Here is a 17,482-nt window from a genome sequence, read left to right as displayed (position 1 = left end):
TCACTCAAAGGGTGGTGAATCTCTGGAATTCTCTGCCCGTTGAAGTGGTGGAGGCTGCCTCGCTAAATATTTTTAAGAAGCGGGTTGATGGGTTTTTGATAAGAGAGGGGATTAAGGGTTATGGGGAGAGGGCGGGAATGTGGAACTGAGCCACAACAGATCAGCCATGATCTTATTGAATGGCAGGGCAGGCTTGAAGGGCTAGATGGCCTACTCCTGCTCCTATTTCTTATGCTCTTATGTTCTTATGTCCTTGTCCTTCTAGATGGTAGAGGTGGTGGGTTTGGAAGGTGCTGCCTAAGGAGCCTCGCTGAGTCGCTGCAGTGCATCTTGTAGATGGTACACACGGCTGTCACTGTGTGTCGGGGGTGGAGGGAGTGAGTGTTTCTGGTTAGTGTGTCGATCGAGCGGGGCTGCTTTGTCCTGGATGGTGTTGAATTTCTAAGGGTTGTTGGAACCACACTCGTCCAAGCGAATGGGAGAGCAGACAATAGAGCAAAAAGGTGACATCTTAAAGAAAGAAAATCAGTGTTCTGAGCGACAGGGATCTGGAGGGAGCGTGACTAACAGAGGAGCCAACTCAGGAGAACTTGGGCTGTCAATTTGACAGGCCAGGCAGAGTGGATCTGAGAGGTTATCGCGAGACAGGCTCAAAGTACACTCAAATCTCCTGGTCGGATTAAACATTTTAGACATTTTATACCCAGGGTACAATATCAATCAGAAAGGGGGCAACATTCTTCCGGGAGGCGTTTTTCTCATCTACTAACAGAATTTGTTATTAAATAAACTGAGGAAGCTGGCGGAATTTCCCATTCAACTCCTGCAACTCTGAACCAATTGATGGAACTAAATTCCCATTCCTGATTCCAGGGTACACGAGGCGAGTGGAGTCAGATTCATCTGAGCTCTCATGGTCTTCGGATGCCCCAGGCGGGCGAGGAGTAGGAGGGGGTAGGAGGTGGTGGGAGGGTGCCAAGGCCTTCTGGTTTTGATGGTCAATCTTGAGCGGGTGCGGGGCTGGGAGTCCGTTCATTCTCCACATACAGCTGTTCAGCTTCTCCTTGCGTCCACACTCCTGGGAAGCAAAATGCAGTCAGATTATATTGACAGCTAACAATATTGATGGCAGCACTCACATCCCGGTGGCACAGTGGTTAGCACTGCCCCTCACAGTGCCAGGAGCTTGGGTTCGATTCCCAGCTTATGTCACTGTCTGTTTTCCCCATGTCTTCAGTTTCCTCCCACAGTCTGAAAGACGTGCTGGTTAGGGTGCATTGGCCGTGCTAAATTCTCCCTCAGTGTAACCCGAACAGGCACCGGAGTGTGGCGACTGGGGGATTTTCACAGTAACTTCATTGCAGTGTTAATTTTTCACGACACTTCAGTTATATGTCTCAGACAGTCAGAAGGTACATAACAATATAGGAATTAGGAGCAGAAGTCGGTAAATTCAGCCCTCTGAATGGTGGAGCAGGCTCAATCAGACCATGGCCGATCTCTCCCTGGTTTCAAATCCACCTCCACACCTGTTCCCCATATTCTTCTTTTTTTATTAGAAATATGTTTATCTCCTTATTGAATCTGTTCAATGATTCAGACTCCACTGTGCTCTGGGACAGTGAGTTCCACACATTCACCACCCCCTGCGAATAGTTCCTCCTCCTCTCAGTGTTAAATCTACTGCCTCTCACCCTATCCCTGTGACCTCTGGTTCCAGACTGCCCCATAACAGGAAACATTTGGTCTGCATTGACTTTATTGATTCCTGATAGAATTTTATATATCTCAATCGGATCCCCTCCCATCCTTCTAAACTCCAGTGACTCTGAGAATGCAGCCAAGGTAGCCTTCACGACACACGACAGCGCAGAGTCGCTGAGCAGAGACTGATAGCCAAGTTCTGCACACATGAGGACGGCCTCAACAGGGATCTTGGGTTCATGTCGCACCATCTGTAACCCCCGTGACTTGCCCGGGTTTGCAACATCTCACTGTTTGGAGACAATACACATCTCTTTAACCTGTGCTTAATACTCCCTCTGCTCACGTTGTCTGTACCTTTGAGACTTGATTACCTGTAAAGACTCGCATTCCAACCATTATTTTGTAAATTGAGTTTGTGTTTTTATATGCCCTGTTTGTGAACACAACTCCCACTCACTTGGCGAAGGAGCAGTGTTCCGAAAGCCAGTGGCTTTTGCTACCAAATAAACCTGTTGGACTTTAACCTGGTGTTGTGAGACTTCTTACTGTGTTTAGCCCAGTCCAACGCTGGCATCTCCACATCATTACTAGCCCAGCGACATGACCACTGCGCCACCAGGCAAAGGGTTCATTATAACTTGCATCAATACTCTTACCTCTGTACCTGCCGATGCCTCCAGCCAGGGCAATGATGATTCCGGCAACCCCGATTACAATCCCAGCCACATATCCATGAGTTGGCCAACTTTTCACGTTGGGAGCTGTGGAACAAGTTAGAATTAGGGTTGGAAGATGTCACAATTCTGGGTGGGATTGAACACCGCTTTGTTTCCTTCCTGGGGCCCTGTGCTACTTCACATCATGGGTCACAGCGAGGCCCAGAGGGTGGGCAGCCATGTCTGCTCTCATGCCCATATCTACACGCTGGCATCTTGCTCCTAGAAACTGCTGGAAACCCAACAAGTTGCGTCTTTCACTCCAGTTATCCCAGTGCATCACCACCCCTGCCAGAACATAGAACATAGAACATAGAACACTACAGCACAAACAGGCCCTTCGGCCCACAAGTTGCGCCGATCACATCAACACCTACCAATCCCTAGACCTATCTATAACCCCCAATCCTATTAAATCCCATATACTCATCCAGAAGTCTTTTAAAAGACCCCAGCGAGTTCGCCTCCACCACCACTGACGGCAGCCGATTCCACTCACTCACCACCCTCTGAGTGAAAAACTTACCCCTAACATCTCCTCTGTACTTGCCTCCCCGCACCTTCAATCTGTGTCCTCTCGTAGCAACCATTTCAACCCGGGGAAATAGCCTCTGAGAATCCACCCTATCTATTCCACTCAACATCTTATAAACCTCTATCAGGTCGCCTCTCAACCTTCGTCTCTCCAGGGAGAAGAGTCCCAGCTCCCTCAACCTATCTTCATAAGGCATGCCTCCCAATCCAGTCAACATCCTTGTAAATCTCCTCTGTACCCTTTCAATAGCTTCTACGTCCTTCCTGTAGTGAGGCGACCAGAACTGTGCACAGTACTCCAAGTGAGGTCTGACAAGGGTCTTATAAAGTTGCAGCATTACCTCCCGATTCCTAAACTCAATCCCTCGATTAATGAAGGCCAGTACACCATACGCCTTCTTGACCACATCCTCCACCTGTGAGGCCGATTTAAGAGTCCCGTGGACCCGGACCCCAAGATCCTTCTGCTCTTCAACACTACTCAGACTTCTGCCCTTGATAGTGTACTCGTTCATCCCATTGGTTCTGCCAAAATGGACCACTACACATTTATCTGTGTTGAAGTCCATCTGCCACTTCTCCACCCAGTCCTGCATCCTATTTATGTCCTGCTGCAACTTTTGACATCCTTCCAGACCATCCACAACACCACCGACCTTCGTGTCATCAGCGAACTTACTAACCCATCCCTCCACTTCCTCATCCAGGTCATTTATGAAAATGACAAACAGCAAGGGTCCTAGAACAGATCCCTGGGGCACTCCACTGGTGACTGACCTCCATGCAGAAAAAGACCCATCCACAACCACTCTCTGCCTTCTGCAGGCAAGCCAGTTCTGGATCCACAAGGCCAAAGCCCCTTGGATCCCATGCCCTCTCACCTTTTCATGAGGTCTTGCATGGGGGACCTTATCAAACACCTTGCTGAAGTCCATGTAAACCACGTCCACTGCTCTTTCTTCGTCAATGTGTTCAGTCACATTTTCAAAAAACTCAACTAGGCTCGTAAGGCACGATCTGCCCTTGACAAAATCATGCTGACTATTTCTGATCATGCCAAACCTCTCCAAATGCTCATAAATCTTGTCTCTCAGAAGCCTCTCCATCAGCTTACCAACCACTGAGGTCAGACTCACTGGTCAGTAATTTCCCGGGCTATCCCTGTTCCCTTTCTTGAAAATAGGAATCACATCCGCAATCCTCCAATTCTCCGGAACCTCTCCCGTCTCCATCGACAATGCAAAGATCATCGCCAGGGGCTCTGCAATCACTTCCCTCCCCTCCCACAGTAACCTGGGGTACGTACCATCTGGTCCCGGCGACTTATCTATCTTGATAGAATTCAAAAGTTCTAACACATCCTCTTCCTTAATATCCACAAACTCAATCTTTTCCATCTGCTGCAAACCTGTAGCAAAATCTCCCAGATCAGTTTCCACCGTGAATACTGAGACAAACGTGAGTAGGCTCACCAACACACGCATCCAAGGCCGCAGCGCTCTCTATCGTTAAGAACTATCAATGCCACGACACCACTACCTTCCCAAAGCTGACTCTGAACACCTATCCTTGCCTAAAAATCCAATCAATCACAGCATTGAAATAGCCTGGAATCTCCCTTTGTATCTCAGAGGCACTGAAACCCATTCAAGATTCTCTGGTGAGACGGAAGGACATTTAGTTTAAATGCAATGTGAGCACCCTGTGAATCAGAGCATCCACCTGTACCCACACCCTGAGGACTAACGCACTAACAGTTACCCGCTGCTTCCAAATGAACCACCTCTTTGACGTTAAATGTACGAAATAACATAGGTAAATCATCCTGTTCAGGCTAAAAATGAGTGGTTAGATTTATTTATGTATAAGATTATACAAAGCAATAATCAATGCAAGTGGCTAATTTTCCTGGACCGGTAAGGGAACAGGCAATGTTTCTTTATGCCTCGAATGATTGTGGGAGAGGGCTTACCCCAAGTTGCAGTTAGTTTGTCAGTGCTACTGCTGTGCTCCACTTGGCAGGTGTAGATGTCTCTGCTCTGGGGAGTGATGCTGATTTGCAGGGTGGTCTGGAAAGTCCCATCTGTGTTTGGTAAAATCCTGCTACTCAACACCTCCTGCTGGACGCTGCCAGCATTGTGTAGCCAGGTTGCGTTGATGCCACTTGGATAGAACCCGTTCACGTGACAGACAAGAAGTAAAGGGTCTTTCTCTCTGTGCAGGCGATGTGTGGTTATGTTGACGGAGGGCTTGGCTGCAGAGAGGGAAGGACAGTCGGTTTAACCATTGCTAGATAATGTACACATAATATACTGGGAGATCTGACTCCTGCCCCCCCCCGTGCCCCTGCAGATATTGCTCCCTCCACCATTGCCACCCTGGTTGATTGCCCCCTCTACCTGATGGCCAGCATGGAATGATTGCCATCCCCACCCCCACTCCCACATCGCTATCCTGAGTGATCAACTCATCCCTGCAGGAGTTCCACTTTTTACTCATTTCTGGGACACGGATCTCGCCGTCTGGGTCAGCATTCATTGCCCCGCCCTAGTTACCCCTTGGAGGGGCAGTTGAGAGTCACCCATATTGCTGTGTCTCTGGAGTCACATGTAGGCCAGACCGGGGTAAGGACGGCAGATTTCCTTCCCTAAAGGAACCAGATGGGTTTTTCCCACAATGGGCCATCAGTAGATTCATAATTCCAGATATTTTTTAAATTGAATTCAAATTCCATCATCTGCCGTGGCGGGATTCGAACCCGGGTCCCTGGGACATTAGCTGAGTTCTGGTTTAATAGTCTAGCGATAACACCACTAGGCCATTGCCTCCTTTCCCCTCTTATGGACTGCCCCCCATCAGACCCCACCCCATCAAGCTCCATCCCCTCAGGCCCATCCCTGTCCTCACCCGTCAGGCCTCATCCCCTTGGCATTGCCTGCATGTCATGGCAGCAGAGACAGGGTGCCCAATTGGCAATGCCATGGTGCCATGTTCCCATGGGAACCACCTAGAGGGCTTCAATATGCTGTGGTTCCACTGGTGAAAGATGATAACATCATGCCTGGCCCCTGGTCCACCTGTGATTCTCACCAGTGAGCACTTTGCCGAGGAGGTGGGGTGTGGTGGTTATGTTAGGGAAGGCTGGCCGTAAGTGTCTGATGCTTGTTAATGACATTAAATATTGAAATCAGGAAGGGGATGAGGCTGATTTGGTCTGAGAATTAGAAGGTAGGTGTCTGTCTGGATCATTCTCCAGAGGAGTTAAAATGCTGGAAATCTAGTATCCATGTAAGCATCTTTGGTTTCTGTGCTAACTGGCTCTAAAGAAGAGATTCGTGTCTGTGGGGGACACTGCTACATTGGAACAACAGAGAGAGCTAGCTGTTAAGAGCTAGCTTTGTCCTGTTTAAGCATGTTTATTGGTAAATGTTATGCTCATTCTTTTTGTTATATTCTAACAGTGTTCTTAAATAAACTAGGTTTGATAAAAGCTTCTACTGGTCACTGGAATCACACATTTTACTCACCCTAATGCCAAAATCAAATGTAAAAGTTGGGGTCTTGGCTAACTCCATAAAACACATTGGAGTTTCAGATCTGCTCCTTACCACTCCATCTAGCACTGTCTCCCTTTGTCTGCCTCTCTCTTTCTGTCTCACTCTGTCCATCTCTCTCTCTCTCTCTGTCCCATTCTGGCTGTCTCTCTCTTTCTCTCTGTTCCATTATGTCCGTCTCCCTCCCTCTCTGTCCTGTCTGTCCGTCTCTCTTTCTCTCTCTGTCCCATTCTGTCCACCTCTCTCTCTCTCTTTCTGTCCCATTTTGTCTGTCTGTCTCTCTCTCTTTCTGTCCCATTCTGTTTGTCTGTCTTTCTCTCTCTCTCTCTGTCCCATTACAGAACATAGAACACTACAGCACAAACAGTCCCTTCGGCCCACAAATTGCGCTGATCATATCTCTACCTACCAGGCCTATCTATAACCCTCAAACCCATTAGATCCCATATACTCATCCACAAGTCTCTTAAAAGACCCCAGCGAGTTCGCCTCCACCACCACCGATTCCACTCACTCACCACCCTCTGAGTGAAAAACTTGCCCCTAACATCTCCTCTGTACTTGCTCCCCAGCACCTTAAACCTGTGTCCTCTCGTAGCGACCATTTCAACCCGGGGAAACAGCCTCTGAGAATCCACCCTATCTATCCCTCTCATCATCTTATACACCTCTATCAGGTCACCTCTCAACCTTCGTCTCTCCAGGGAGAAGAGACCTAGCTCCCTCAACCTATCTTCATAAGGCATGCCTCCCAATCCAGGCAACATCCTTGTAAATCTCCTCTGCACCCTTTCAATAGCTTCCACATCCTTCCTGTAGTGAGGCGACCAGAACTGCGCACAGTACTCCAAGTGGGGTCTGACAAGAGTCTTATAAAGTTGCAGCATTACCTCCTGACTCCTAAACTCAATCCCTCGATTAATGAAGGCCAGTACACCATACGCCTTCTTGACCACATCCTCCACCTGCGAGGCTGATTTAAGAGTCCTATGGACCCGGACCCCAAGATCCTTCTGCTCCTCAACACAGCTAAGACTCCTGCCCTTGATATTGTCTTCCTTCATTCCATTGGACCTGCCAAAATGGACCACTACACATTTATCCGCGTTGAAGTCCATCTGCCACTTCTCCACCCAGTCTTGCATCCTATCCATGTCACGCTGCAACTTCTGACATCCCTCCAGACTATCCACACCACCAACCTTCGTATCGTCGGCGAACTTACTAACCCATCCCTCCACTTCCTCATCCAGGTCATTTATGAAAATGACAAACAGTAAGGGTCCTAGAACAGATCCCTGGGGCACTCCACTGGTGACCGACCTCCATGCAGAAAAAGACCCATCCACAACCACTCTCTGCCTTCTGCAGGCAAGCCAGTTCTGGATCCACAAGGCAACAGCTCATTGAGTCTCATGCCCTCTCACCTTCTTAAGAAGTCTTGCATGGGGGACCTTATCAAACACCTTGCTGAAGTCCACATAAACCACATCCACCGCTCTTCCTTTGACAATGTGTTTAGTCACATTTTCAAAGAACTCAACCAGGCTCGTAAGGAATGATCTGCCCTTGACAAAGCTGTGTGACTGTCCATTCTGTCTGTCTCTCTCTCTCTCTGTCTAATTCTGTCCATCTCTCTCTCTCTGTCCCATTCTGTCTATCTCCCTCTGTCTCTGTCCCATTCTGTCCGTCTCTCTCTCTCTGTACCATTCTGTCCATCTCTCCCTCTCTGTCCCATTCTGTCCGTCTCTCTCTCTCTCTGTCCCATTCTGTCCGTCTCTCTCTCTCTGTCCCATTCTGCCTGTTTCTCTCTCTCTGTCCCATTCTGTCCGTGTCTCTCTCTCTCTCTCTGTCTCATTCTGTCCATCTCTCCCTCTCTGTCCCATTCTGTCCGTCTCTCTCTCTCTGTCCCATTCTGTCCGTCTCTCTCTCTCTCTGTCCTATTCTGTCCATCTCTCTCTCTCTGACCCATTCTGTCCATCTCTCTCTCTCTCTCTCTCTCTGTCCCATTCTGCCCATCTCTCTCTCTTTGTCCCATTCTGTCCATTTCTGTCTGCCTGTCTGTCTGTCTCTCTCTCTATTTCAGTCTCTCCCTCTCTCTCCCTCTGTTTCAGTCACTCCGTCTCTCTCTCTCTGTTTCAGTCTCTCTCTTTCTCTCGGTTTCATCTCTCCGCCTCTCTCTCTCTGTTTCAGTCTCTCCATCTCTCTCTCTCTCTATTTCAGTCACTCCCTCTCTCTCCCTCTGTTTCAGTCACTTCGTCTCTCTCTCTGTTTCAGTCCCTCTCTTTCTCTCGGTTTCATCTCTCTGCCTCTCTCTCTCTGTTTCAGTCTCTCCCTTCCCCTCTCTGTTTCAGTCTCTCTCGCTGTGTTTCAGTCTCTCCATCTCTCTTGCTCTGTTTCAGTCTCTCCCTCTCTCTCTGTTTCAGTCTCTCCATCTCTCTCTCTCTCTCTCTGTTTCAGTCTCTCCCTCCCCCTCTCTGTTTCAGTCTCTCTCGCTGTGTTTCAGTCTCTCCATCTCTCTCTCTCTGTTTCAGTATCTCTCTGTTTCAGTCTCTCCTTCTCTCTGTTTCAGTCTCTCTCTCTCTCTGTTTCAGTCTCTCTCTCTCTGTTTCAGTCTCTCCCTCTCTCTGTTTCAGTCTCTCCTTCTCTCTGTTTCAGTCTCTCCCTCTCTCTGTTTCAGTCTCTCCTTCTCTCTGTTTCAGTCTCTCTCTCTCTGTTTCAGTCTCTCCTTCTCTCTGTTTCAGTCTCTCCCTGTCTCTCTGTTTCAGTCTCTCTGGATAGAGGATTGGTTGTCAAATAGGAGGCAGAGAGTGGGGGTCAATGGGTGCTATTCGGATTGGCGGTTGGTGACTAGTGGGGTGCCCCAGGGGTCGGTGCTGGGGCCTCAGCTATTTACCATTTATATAGATGATCTGGAGGAGGGAACCGAGTGCAGGGTGTCGAAATTTGCTGATGACACCAAGATTGGGGGAAAGGCAAATTGTGCGGAGGGTGTGGAGAGTCTGCAGAAGGATCTAGATAGGCTGGGCGAATGGGCCAGGAAATGGCAAATGGAATTTAATGTTGGCAAGTGTGAGGTGGTCCACTTTGGTAGGAAGAATGGTAGGAAGGACTATTACTTACGTGGAGAAAAACTGCAGCAGGCGACGGTGCAGAGGGACCTCGGGGTCCTTGTGCATGAGTCGCAAAAACCCAGCTTGCAGGTGCAGCAGGTGGTCAGGAAGGCGAATGGGATGCTGGCCTTCATAGCGAGGGGGATTGAATATAAAAGTAGGGAGGTCTTGCTGCAGCTGTATAGGGCATTGGTGAGGCCGCAGCTGGAGTACTGTGTGCAGTTTTGGGCGCCGCACCTGCGCAAGGATATTTTGGCCCTGGAGGGAGTGCAGAGGAGGTTTACTAGGCTGATACCGGAGTTGAGGGGATTGAGCTATGAGGAGAGGCTGAATAAACTAGGCTTGTACTCGTTAGAGTTTAGAAGAATGAGGGGAGATCTCATTGAGACGTATAAGATGATGAATGGGATGGATAGGATAGAGGTGGAGAGACTCTTCCCGCTCAAAAAAGACAGTAGGACTAGGGGGCACAGCCTCAAGATAAAGGGGAGGCGGTTTAGAACGGAGTTGAGGAGGAACTTCTTCACTCAAAGGGTGGTGAATCTCTGGAATTCTCTGCCCGTTGAAGTGGTGGAGGCTGCCTCGCTAAATATTTTTAAGAAGCGGGTTGATGGGTTCTTGATAAGAGAGGGGATTAAGGGTTATGGGGAGAGGGCGGGAATGTGGAACTGAGCCACAACAGATCAGCCATGATCTTATTGAATGGCGGGGCAGGCTCGAAGGGCTAGATGGCCTACTCCTGCTCCTATTTCTTATGTTCTTATGTTCTTATGTTTCAGTCTCTCCCTGTCTCTCTGTTTCAGTCTCTCCTTCTCTCTGTTTCAGTCTCTCCCTGTCTCTCTGTTTCAGTCTCTCCCTCTCTGTCTGTCTCAGTCTCTCCCTCTCTGTCTGTCTCAGTCTCTCCCTCTCTGTCTGTCTCAGTCTCTCCCTCTCTGTCTGTCTCAGTCTCTCCTTCTCTGTCTGTCTCAGTCTCTCCTTCTCTCTGTTTCAGTCTCTCCCTCTCTCTCCCTCTCTGTTTCAGTTTCTTCCTCTGTGTGTCTCCCTCTTTCTTTCTCTCTTTCCTGTTGTGTGTGTCCCCTCTCCCCCCACCTCCCCCTCTCCCCTCCCTCCCCCTTTCTCTGTGTATTCTCTTTTCACATGCTCCATGAGTCTAATCTTATTATTGGCCACATGCCCCTGTCATTTGCCTCGGGTGTGGAGATACCGGTGTTGGACTGTGGTAAACACAGTAAGAAGTCTCACACACCAGGTTAAAGTCCAACAGGTTTATTTGGTAGCAAAAAACACTAGCTTTTGGAATGCTGCTCCTTTGTCAGGGGATATAAAGACACAAACTCAATTTACAGAATAATAGTTGGAATGCGCGTCTTTACAGGTAATCAAATCTTAAAGATACAGACAATGTGAGTGGAGAGAGGGTTAAGCACAGGTTAAAGAGATGTGTACTGTCTCCAGACAGGACAGTTATGAGATTTTGCAAGTCCAGGAGTTTACAGGTAGTGTGACATGAACCCAACATCCCGGTTGAGGCCATTTGCACGTGTGAGAACTTGAATCATAGAAGCCTACAGTGCAGAAAGAGGCCCTTTGGCCCATCGAGTCTGCACCGAACACAATCCCACCCAGGCCCTACCCCCCCCATGTTGTACCCACTAATCCCTCTAACCTACGCATCCCTAGACACAAAGGGACAATTTCTCAGCATGGCCAATCAACCTAACCCACACATCTTTGGACTGTGGGAGGAAACCGGAGCACCCTGAGGAAACCCACGCAGACATGAGGAGAATGTGCAAACTCCACACAGACAGTGACCTGAGCCGGGAATCGAACCCATGTCCCTGGAGCTGTGAAACAGCAGTGCTAACCACTGTGCTACCGTGCCGAACTTGGCTATCAGTCTCTGCTCAGCGACTCTGCGCTGTCGTGTGTCGTGAAGGCCGCCTTGGAGAATGCTTACCCGAAGGTCAGAGGCTGAATGCCCGTGACCACTGAAGTGTTCACCAACAGGAAGGGAACAGTCTTGCCTGGTGACTGTCGAGCGATGTTCATTCATCCGTTGTCGTAGCGTCTGCATGGGCTCCCCAGTGTACCATGCTTCGGGACATCCTTTCTTGCAACGTATCAGGTAGACAATGTTGGCTGAGTTGCAAGAGTATTTACCGTGTACCTGGTGGATGGTGTTCTCACGTCTGATGATGGTATCCGTGTCGATGATCCGGCATGTCTTGCAGAGGTTGCTGTGGCAGGGTTGTGTGGTATTGTGGTCACTGTTCTCCTGAAGGCTGGGTAGTTTGCTGTGGACAATAGTCTGTTTGAGGTTGTGCAGTTGTTTGAAGGCAAGAAGTGAGGATGGGGAGATGGCCTTGGCGAGATGTTCGTCTTAATCAATGACGTGTTGAAGACTCCGGGGAAGATGTCCTAGTTTCTATGCTCTGGGGAAGTACTGGATGAAGAAGGGCGCTCTGTCCACTGTGTCCTGAGTTTGTCTTCTGAGGAGGTCAGTGTGGTTTTTCGCTGTGGCGCGTCAGAACTGTCAATCGATGAGTCGAGCGCCATATCCTGTTCTTATGAGGGCATCTTTTAGCAACTGGAAGTGTCTGTTGCGATCTACATCAACATGCTGCTATCTACATGTACACCAAGAACAGAAAACTTGAGAAACTTGGCATCACCACCAGCAGCAACCAAGCCTCCCCCAGTATCACATTGAAAACAGCACCACTGCAGGGAGGTCCATTGTTAACTTGTCCGACTACACGCTTAAACCAGATGAAATCAAAGTTCTCAGCCAAGGGCTCAATTTCTGCCCCACCATCAAAATGGACCCCATCAGTCTCGCAGCAGACACAGAGGAATTCATCAGGCGAATGAGGCTGTGGGAGATCTTCCACAAACCCCAAGAGGCCTACAGCGAACACAACGAGACAGCCGATGATCCGGAACAGCTGACAGAGAGATCCGCAGTGCAGCAACCAAAGAGGAAAGAGTCCAATTGGAATCCTCCGGAAGGCCGCTGCCCTCGACTTGACATGTCTGCCCAAACCACCAGGAGGTGCGTCAAGACCAGATTCATCAGCCGCACTCACAAGACAGCCCCGACATCACCCAAGCACAACGTAACACCATCCGCGCTCTCAAGACCAACTGCAACATTGTCATCAAACCAGCAGACAAAGCAGGGGCCATCGTCATACTGAACAGAACGGATTACTGCAAAGAAGTGTACCGACAACTGAACAACGAGGAACGCTACAGACAGTTACCTGCAGATCTGATCAAAGAACACACTCGTCAGCTCAACACTTTGATCCGGACCTTCAGAGCATCCTCTGTGCTCTCATCCCACATACTCCCCACATTGGAGATCTCTACTGCCTCCCAAAGATACACAAGGCAAACACACCTGGCCGTCCCATGGTATCGGCCAATGGGACCCTGTGTGAGAACCTCTCTGGCTATGTCAAGGGCATCCTGAAACCCATTGTACAAAGAACCCCCAGCTTTTGTCGCAACGCTATGGACTTTCTACAGAAATTCAGCACACGTGGAGCAGTTGAACCAGAGACACTCCTCGTCACAATGGATGTCTCGGCGCTGTACACCAGCATCCCCCACAATGATGGCATTGCTGCAACTGTCTTAGTACTCAATGCCGACAACTGCCAGTTTCCAGATGCAATTTTACAATTCATCCGCTTCATCCTTCATGAAGACATTGTGGAAGGCCAGGATGAAACTGTGGGTCCCCTAGCCGAGATATTTGAATCATCGATAGTCACGGGTGAGGTGCCTGAAAATTGGAGAGTGTCAAATGTTGTGCCTTTGTTTAAAAAGGGCTGCAGGGAAAAGCCTGGGAACTACAGGCCGGTGAACCTCACATCTGTGGTGAGTAAACTGTTGGAAGATATTTTGAGAGACAGGATCTACAGGCATTTAGAGACGCAAGGACTGATTAGGGACAGTCAGCATGGCTTTGTGAGTGGAAAATCATGTTTCACGAATTTAACTGAGTTTTTTAAAGGGGTAACCAAGAAAGTAGATAAGGCAGTGCAGTTGATGTTGTCTACATGGACTTTAGCAAGGCCTTTGACAAGGTACTGCATGGTAGGTTGTTGCATAAGGTTAAATCTCACAGGACCCAGAGTGAGGTATCTCAATGAATATAAAATTGGCTTAACGACAGAAGACAGAAGGTGGTTGTAGAGGGTTGTTTTTCAAACTGGAGGCCTGTGACCAGCGATGTGCCTCAGGGATCAGTGCGGGGTCCACTGTTATTTGTCATTTATATTAATGATTTGGATGAGAATATAGGAGGCATGGTTAGTAAGTTTGCAGATGACACTAAAATTGATGACATAGTGGCCAGTGAAGAAATTTATCTCCAATTGCAATAGGATCTTGATCAATTGGGCCAGTGGGCTGACGAATGGCAGATGGAGTTTAATTTAGACAAATGCAAGGTAATGGATTTTGGTAGATTGAACCAGGGCAGGACTTACTCAGTTAATGGTAGGGTTACAAAGCAAAGAGATCTAGGGGTACAGGTTCACCGCTCCTTGAAAGTGGACTCACAGGTGGACAGAGTGGTGAAGAAGGTATTCGGCATGCTTGGTTTCACTGGTCAGAACATTGAATAGAGGAGTTGGAACGTCTTGTGTTGTACAACTTCAACTTTGGTAAGGCCACACTTGGAATACTGTGTGCAATTCTGGTCACCCTATTATAGAAAGGATATTATTAAACTAGAAAGAGTGCAGAAGAGATTTACTAGGATGTGACTGGGACTTGATGGATTGAGTTATAAGGAGAGGCTGGATAGACTGGGACTTTTCCCTCTGGAGTGTAGGAGGCTGAGGGGTGACCTTATAGAGGTCTATAAAATAATGAGGGGCATAGATCAGCTAGAAAGTCAATATCTTTTCCCAAAGGCAGTGGAGTCTAAAACTAGAGGGCATAGGTTTAAGGTGAGAGATGTAAAAGTGTCCAGAGGGGCAATTTTTTCACACAGAGGGTGGTGAGTGTCTGGAACAAGCTGCCAGAGGCAGTAGGAGAGGTGGACACAATTTTGTCTTTTAAACAGCATTTAGATAGTTACTAGGGTATGATGGGTATAGAGGGATATGGGCCAAATGTGGGTAATTGGGACTAGTTTAGGCATTTAAAAAAAAGGGGGGCATGGACAAGTTGGGCCAAAGAGCCTGTTTCCATGCTGTAAACCTCCATGACTCTATTCTGGACCACAATGTCTTCACCTTCAACAACCAGTTTTTCATCCAGACACATGGAACAGCCATGGGGACCAAATCTGCACCTCAAAATGCCAACATCTTCATGCACAGGCTCGAACAAGACTTCTTCACCGCACAGGGCCTCCAACCGATGCTATACACTAGATAGATCAATGACATTTTCTTCCTTTGGACTCACGGTGATCAATCACTGAAACAACTATATGATGATATCAACAAGTTCCACCCCACCATCAGACTCACCATGGACTATTCTCCGGAATCGGTTGCATTCTTGGACACACACATCTCCATTAAGGACGGTCACCTCAGCACCTCACTGTACCGCAAGCTCACGGATAACCTCACGATGCTCCTCTTCTCCAGCTTCTACCCTAAACACGTTAAAGAAGCCATCCCCTACGGACAAGCCTTCCGTATACACAGGATCTGCTCAGATGAGGAGGATCATGACAGACACCTCCAGACGCTGAAAGATGCCCTCATAAGAACAGGATATGGCGCTCGACTCAGATCGACAGTTCCGATACACCACAGCGAAAAACCCGCACCAATCTCCTCAGAAGACAAACACAGGACACAGTGGACAAAGTACCCTTCGTCGTCCAGTACTTCCCCGGAGCGGAGAAGCTACGACACTTTCTCTGGAGTCTTCAACGTATCGTTGATGAAGAGGAACATCTCGCCAGGGCCATCCCCACACCCCCACTTCTTGCCTTCAGACAACCACGCAACCTCAAACAGACCATTGTTCGCAGCAAACCACCCAGCCTTCAGGAGAACAGTGACCACAATACCACACAACCCTGCCACAGCAACCTCTGCAAGACATGCTGGATCATCGACATGGATACCATCATCACACGTGAGAATACCATCCACCAGGTACATGGTAAATACTCTTGCAACTCGGCCAACATTGTCTACCTGATACGTTGCAAGAAAGGATGTCCCGAGGCATGGTACATTGGGGAGCCCATGCAGACGCTACGACAACGGATGAATGAACATCGCTCGACAGTCACCAGGTAGGACTGTTCTCTTCCTCTTGGGGAACACTTCAGTGGTCACGGGCATTCAGCCTCTGATCCTCGGGTAAATGTTCTCCAAAGCGGCCTTCACGACACACGACAGCGCAGAGTCGCTGAACAGAGACTGATAGCCAAGTTCCGCACACATGAGGACGGTCTCAACCAGGATCTTGGGTTCATGTCACACTATCTGTAACCCCCGTGACTTGCCTGGGTTTGCAAAACCTCACTTACTGTCCTGTCTGGAGACAATACACATCTCTTTAACCTGTGCTTAACGCTCTGTCCACTTACATTGGCTGTACCTTGAGGGTGCGAGCGAGGGTGCGAATGTGAGCGAGTCTGTGAATGTGTGAGCGAGTCTGTGTGAGTGAGTGAGTGAGTGTGCAAACAAGTGTTATTCACACTAAGGTCACTTACCAATCAGCCTGTGAGCTACCTGTATAACAGTCTCTGCTAGGAGGGTGCGAATGAGGCATAACGGACATACCGTTTGACCAGCCTCTCATTCGCATTGAGATTCTGGACAAAGAGTTCTGCTGCTGGTTTAGTGGCCAGGAACTGATTGGTGGAATAGTTGAATCGGATAAACTCTGTCCCGTCGTAAGCGGCACTCAGCTTTGTGGCTGGGGTTTGGGAATTATCGAAGGTGATCATTAACTGGATGATGTGTGTCCCTGGATGGAGGGAAAAGCAGGGCAATTAGTCTGAGTAACAACCCCCATTCCGAATCCAACCACCACACCTGACCTTTCCCTCTGGAAACCCCCCTCCCCAACAAATTCCTTCCCTTCATTGACTACATGGGTGGCAAGATTAGTTTGCAGATGACAGTAAGATTGGCCGGGTGATTAACAGCGAGACGGAATGTCTTGGGTTACAAGAATTTATAGATGGAATGGTCAAACGGGCAGATGGAATTTAACCCTGTAAATTGTGAGGTGATACACTTTGGAAGGAGTAATTTGACAAGGAAGAACTGAATGAATGGCAGGACACTAGGAAGTTCTGTGGAACAAAGGGACCATGGTGTGTTTATCCACAGATCTCTGAAAGTGGAAGGCCATGTTAGTACGGTGGTGAAAAGGGCACATGGGACACTCGCCTTTATCTATCCAGGCACAGATTACAAAAGCAGAGAGGTCATGTTGGAGTTGTATCGAACTTTGGTGAGGCCACAGCGAGAGCACTGTGTGCAGTTCTGGTCACCACATTATCGGGAGGATGTGATTGCACTGGACGGGGTGGAGGAAAGATGGCGAATCGAGTAAAGAGGACTGTAGACAGGGCTTTAAACTAATTGGGGGGGGGAGGGTGCGAGGGTAGGTGACGTTATGAGGTCTAAAGTTAAGGAGAGGGTACAGGTAAGGGAAGAGGCCGAGGATGTCCCAATAATAGAGGGAGTAGGGGGCATGAGTATGGTTGGTGGCGTTACGGCAAATAGGGTCCAGGTGAAGGCTGGGATGAAAGCACTTTATCTGAATGCACGAAGCATTCGGAATAAAGTGGATGAGCTGGTGGCGCAGATCGACACAAATGGATACGATCTGGTGGCCATTACAGAGACGTGGCTGC

The 17,482-nt window shown here is 48.7% G+C and overlaps 1 protein-coding gene across 1 annotated transcript; it reads right to left on the bottom strand.

Annotated features, from left to right (window-relative positions):
* Window positions 1-249: 249 nt before the first annotated feature.
* Window positions 250-16,584, bottom strand: LOC145338049 (rano class II histocompatibility antigen, A beta chain-like; the record flags this gene model as incomplete). Its single annotated transcript, XM_080182827.1, is given in 5 exon segments — window positions 250-1,078; window positions 2,364-2,468; window positions 4,930-5,211; window positions 16,328-16,372; window positions 16,375-16,584. Coding segments are annotated over 5 exon segments (722 nt in total), but the record flags the coding sequence as incomplete, so codon positions are not given.
* Window positions 16,585-17,482: the final 898 nt, after the last annotated feature.

The sequence above is a fragment of the Carcharhinus amblyrhynchos genome, unplaced genomic scaffold (genome assembly GCF_965287045.1).
Source record: "Carcharhinus amblyrhynchos unplaced genomic scaffold, sCarAmb.v2.hapA scaffold_90, whole genome shotgun sequence".
Lineage (NCBI taxonomy): Eukaryota > Metazoa > Chordata > Chondrichthyes > Carcharhiniformes > Carcharhinidae > Carcharhinus > Carcharhinus amblyrhynchos.
This window is presented reverse-complemented; position numbering and strand designations above follow the sequence as displayed.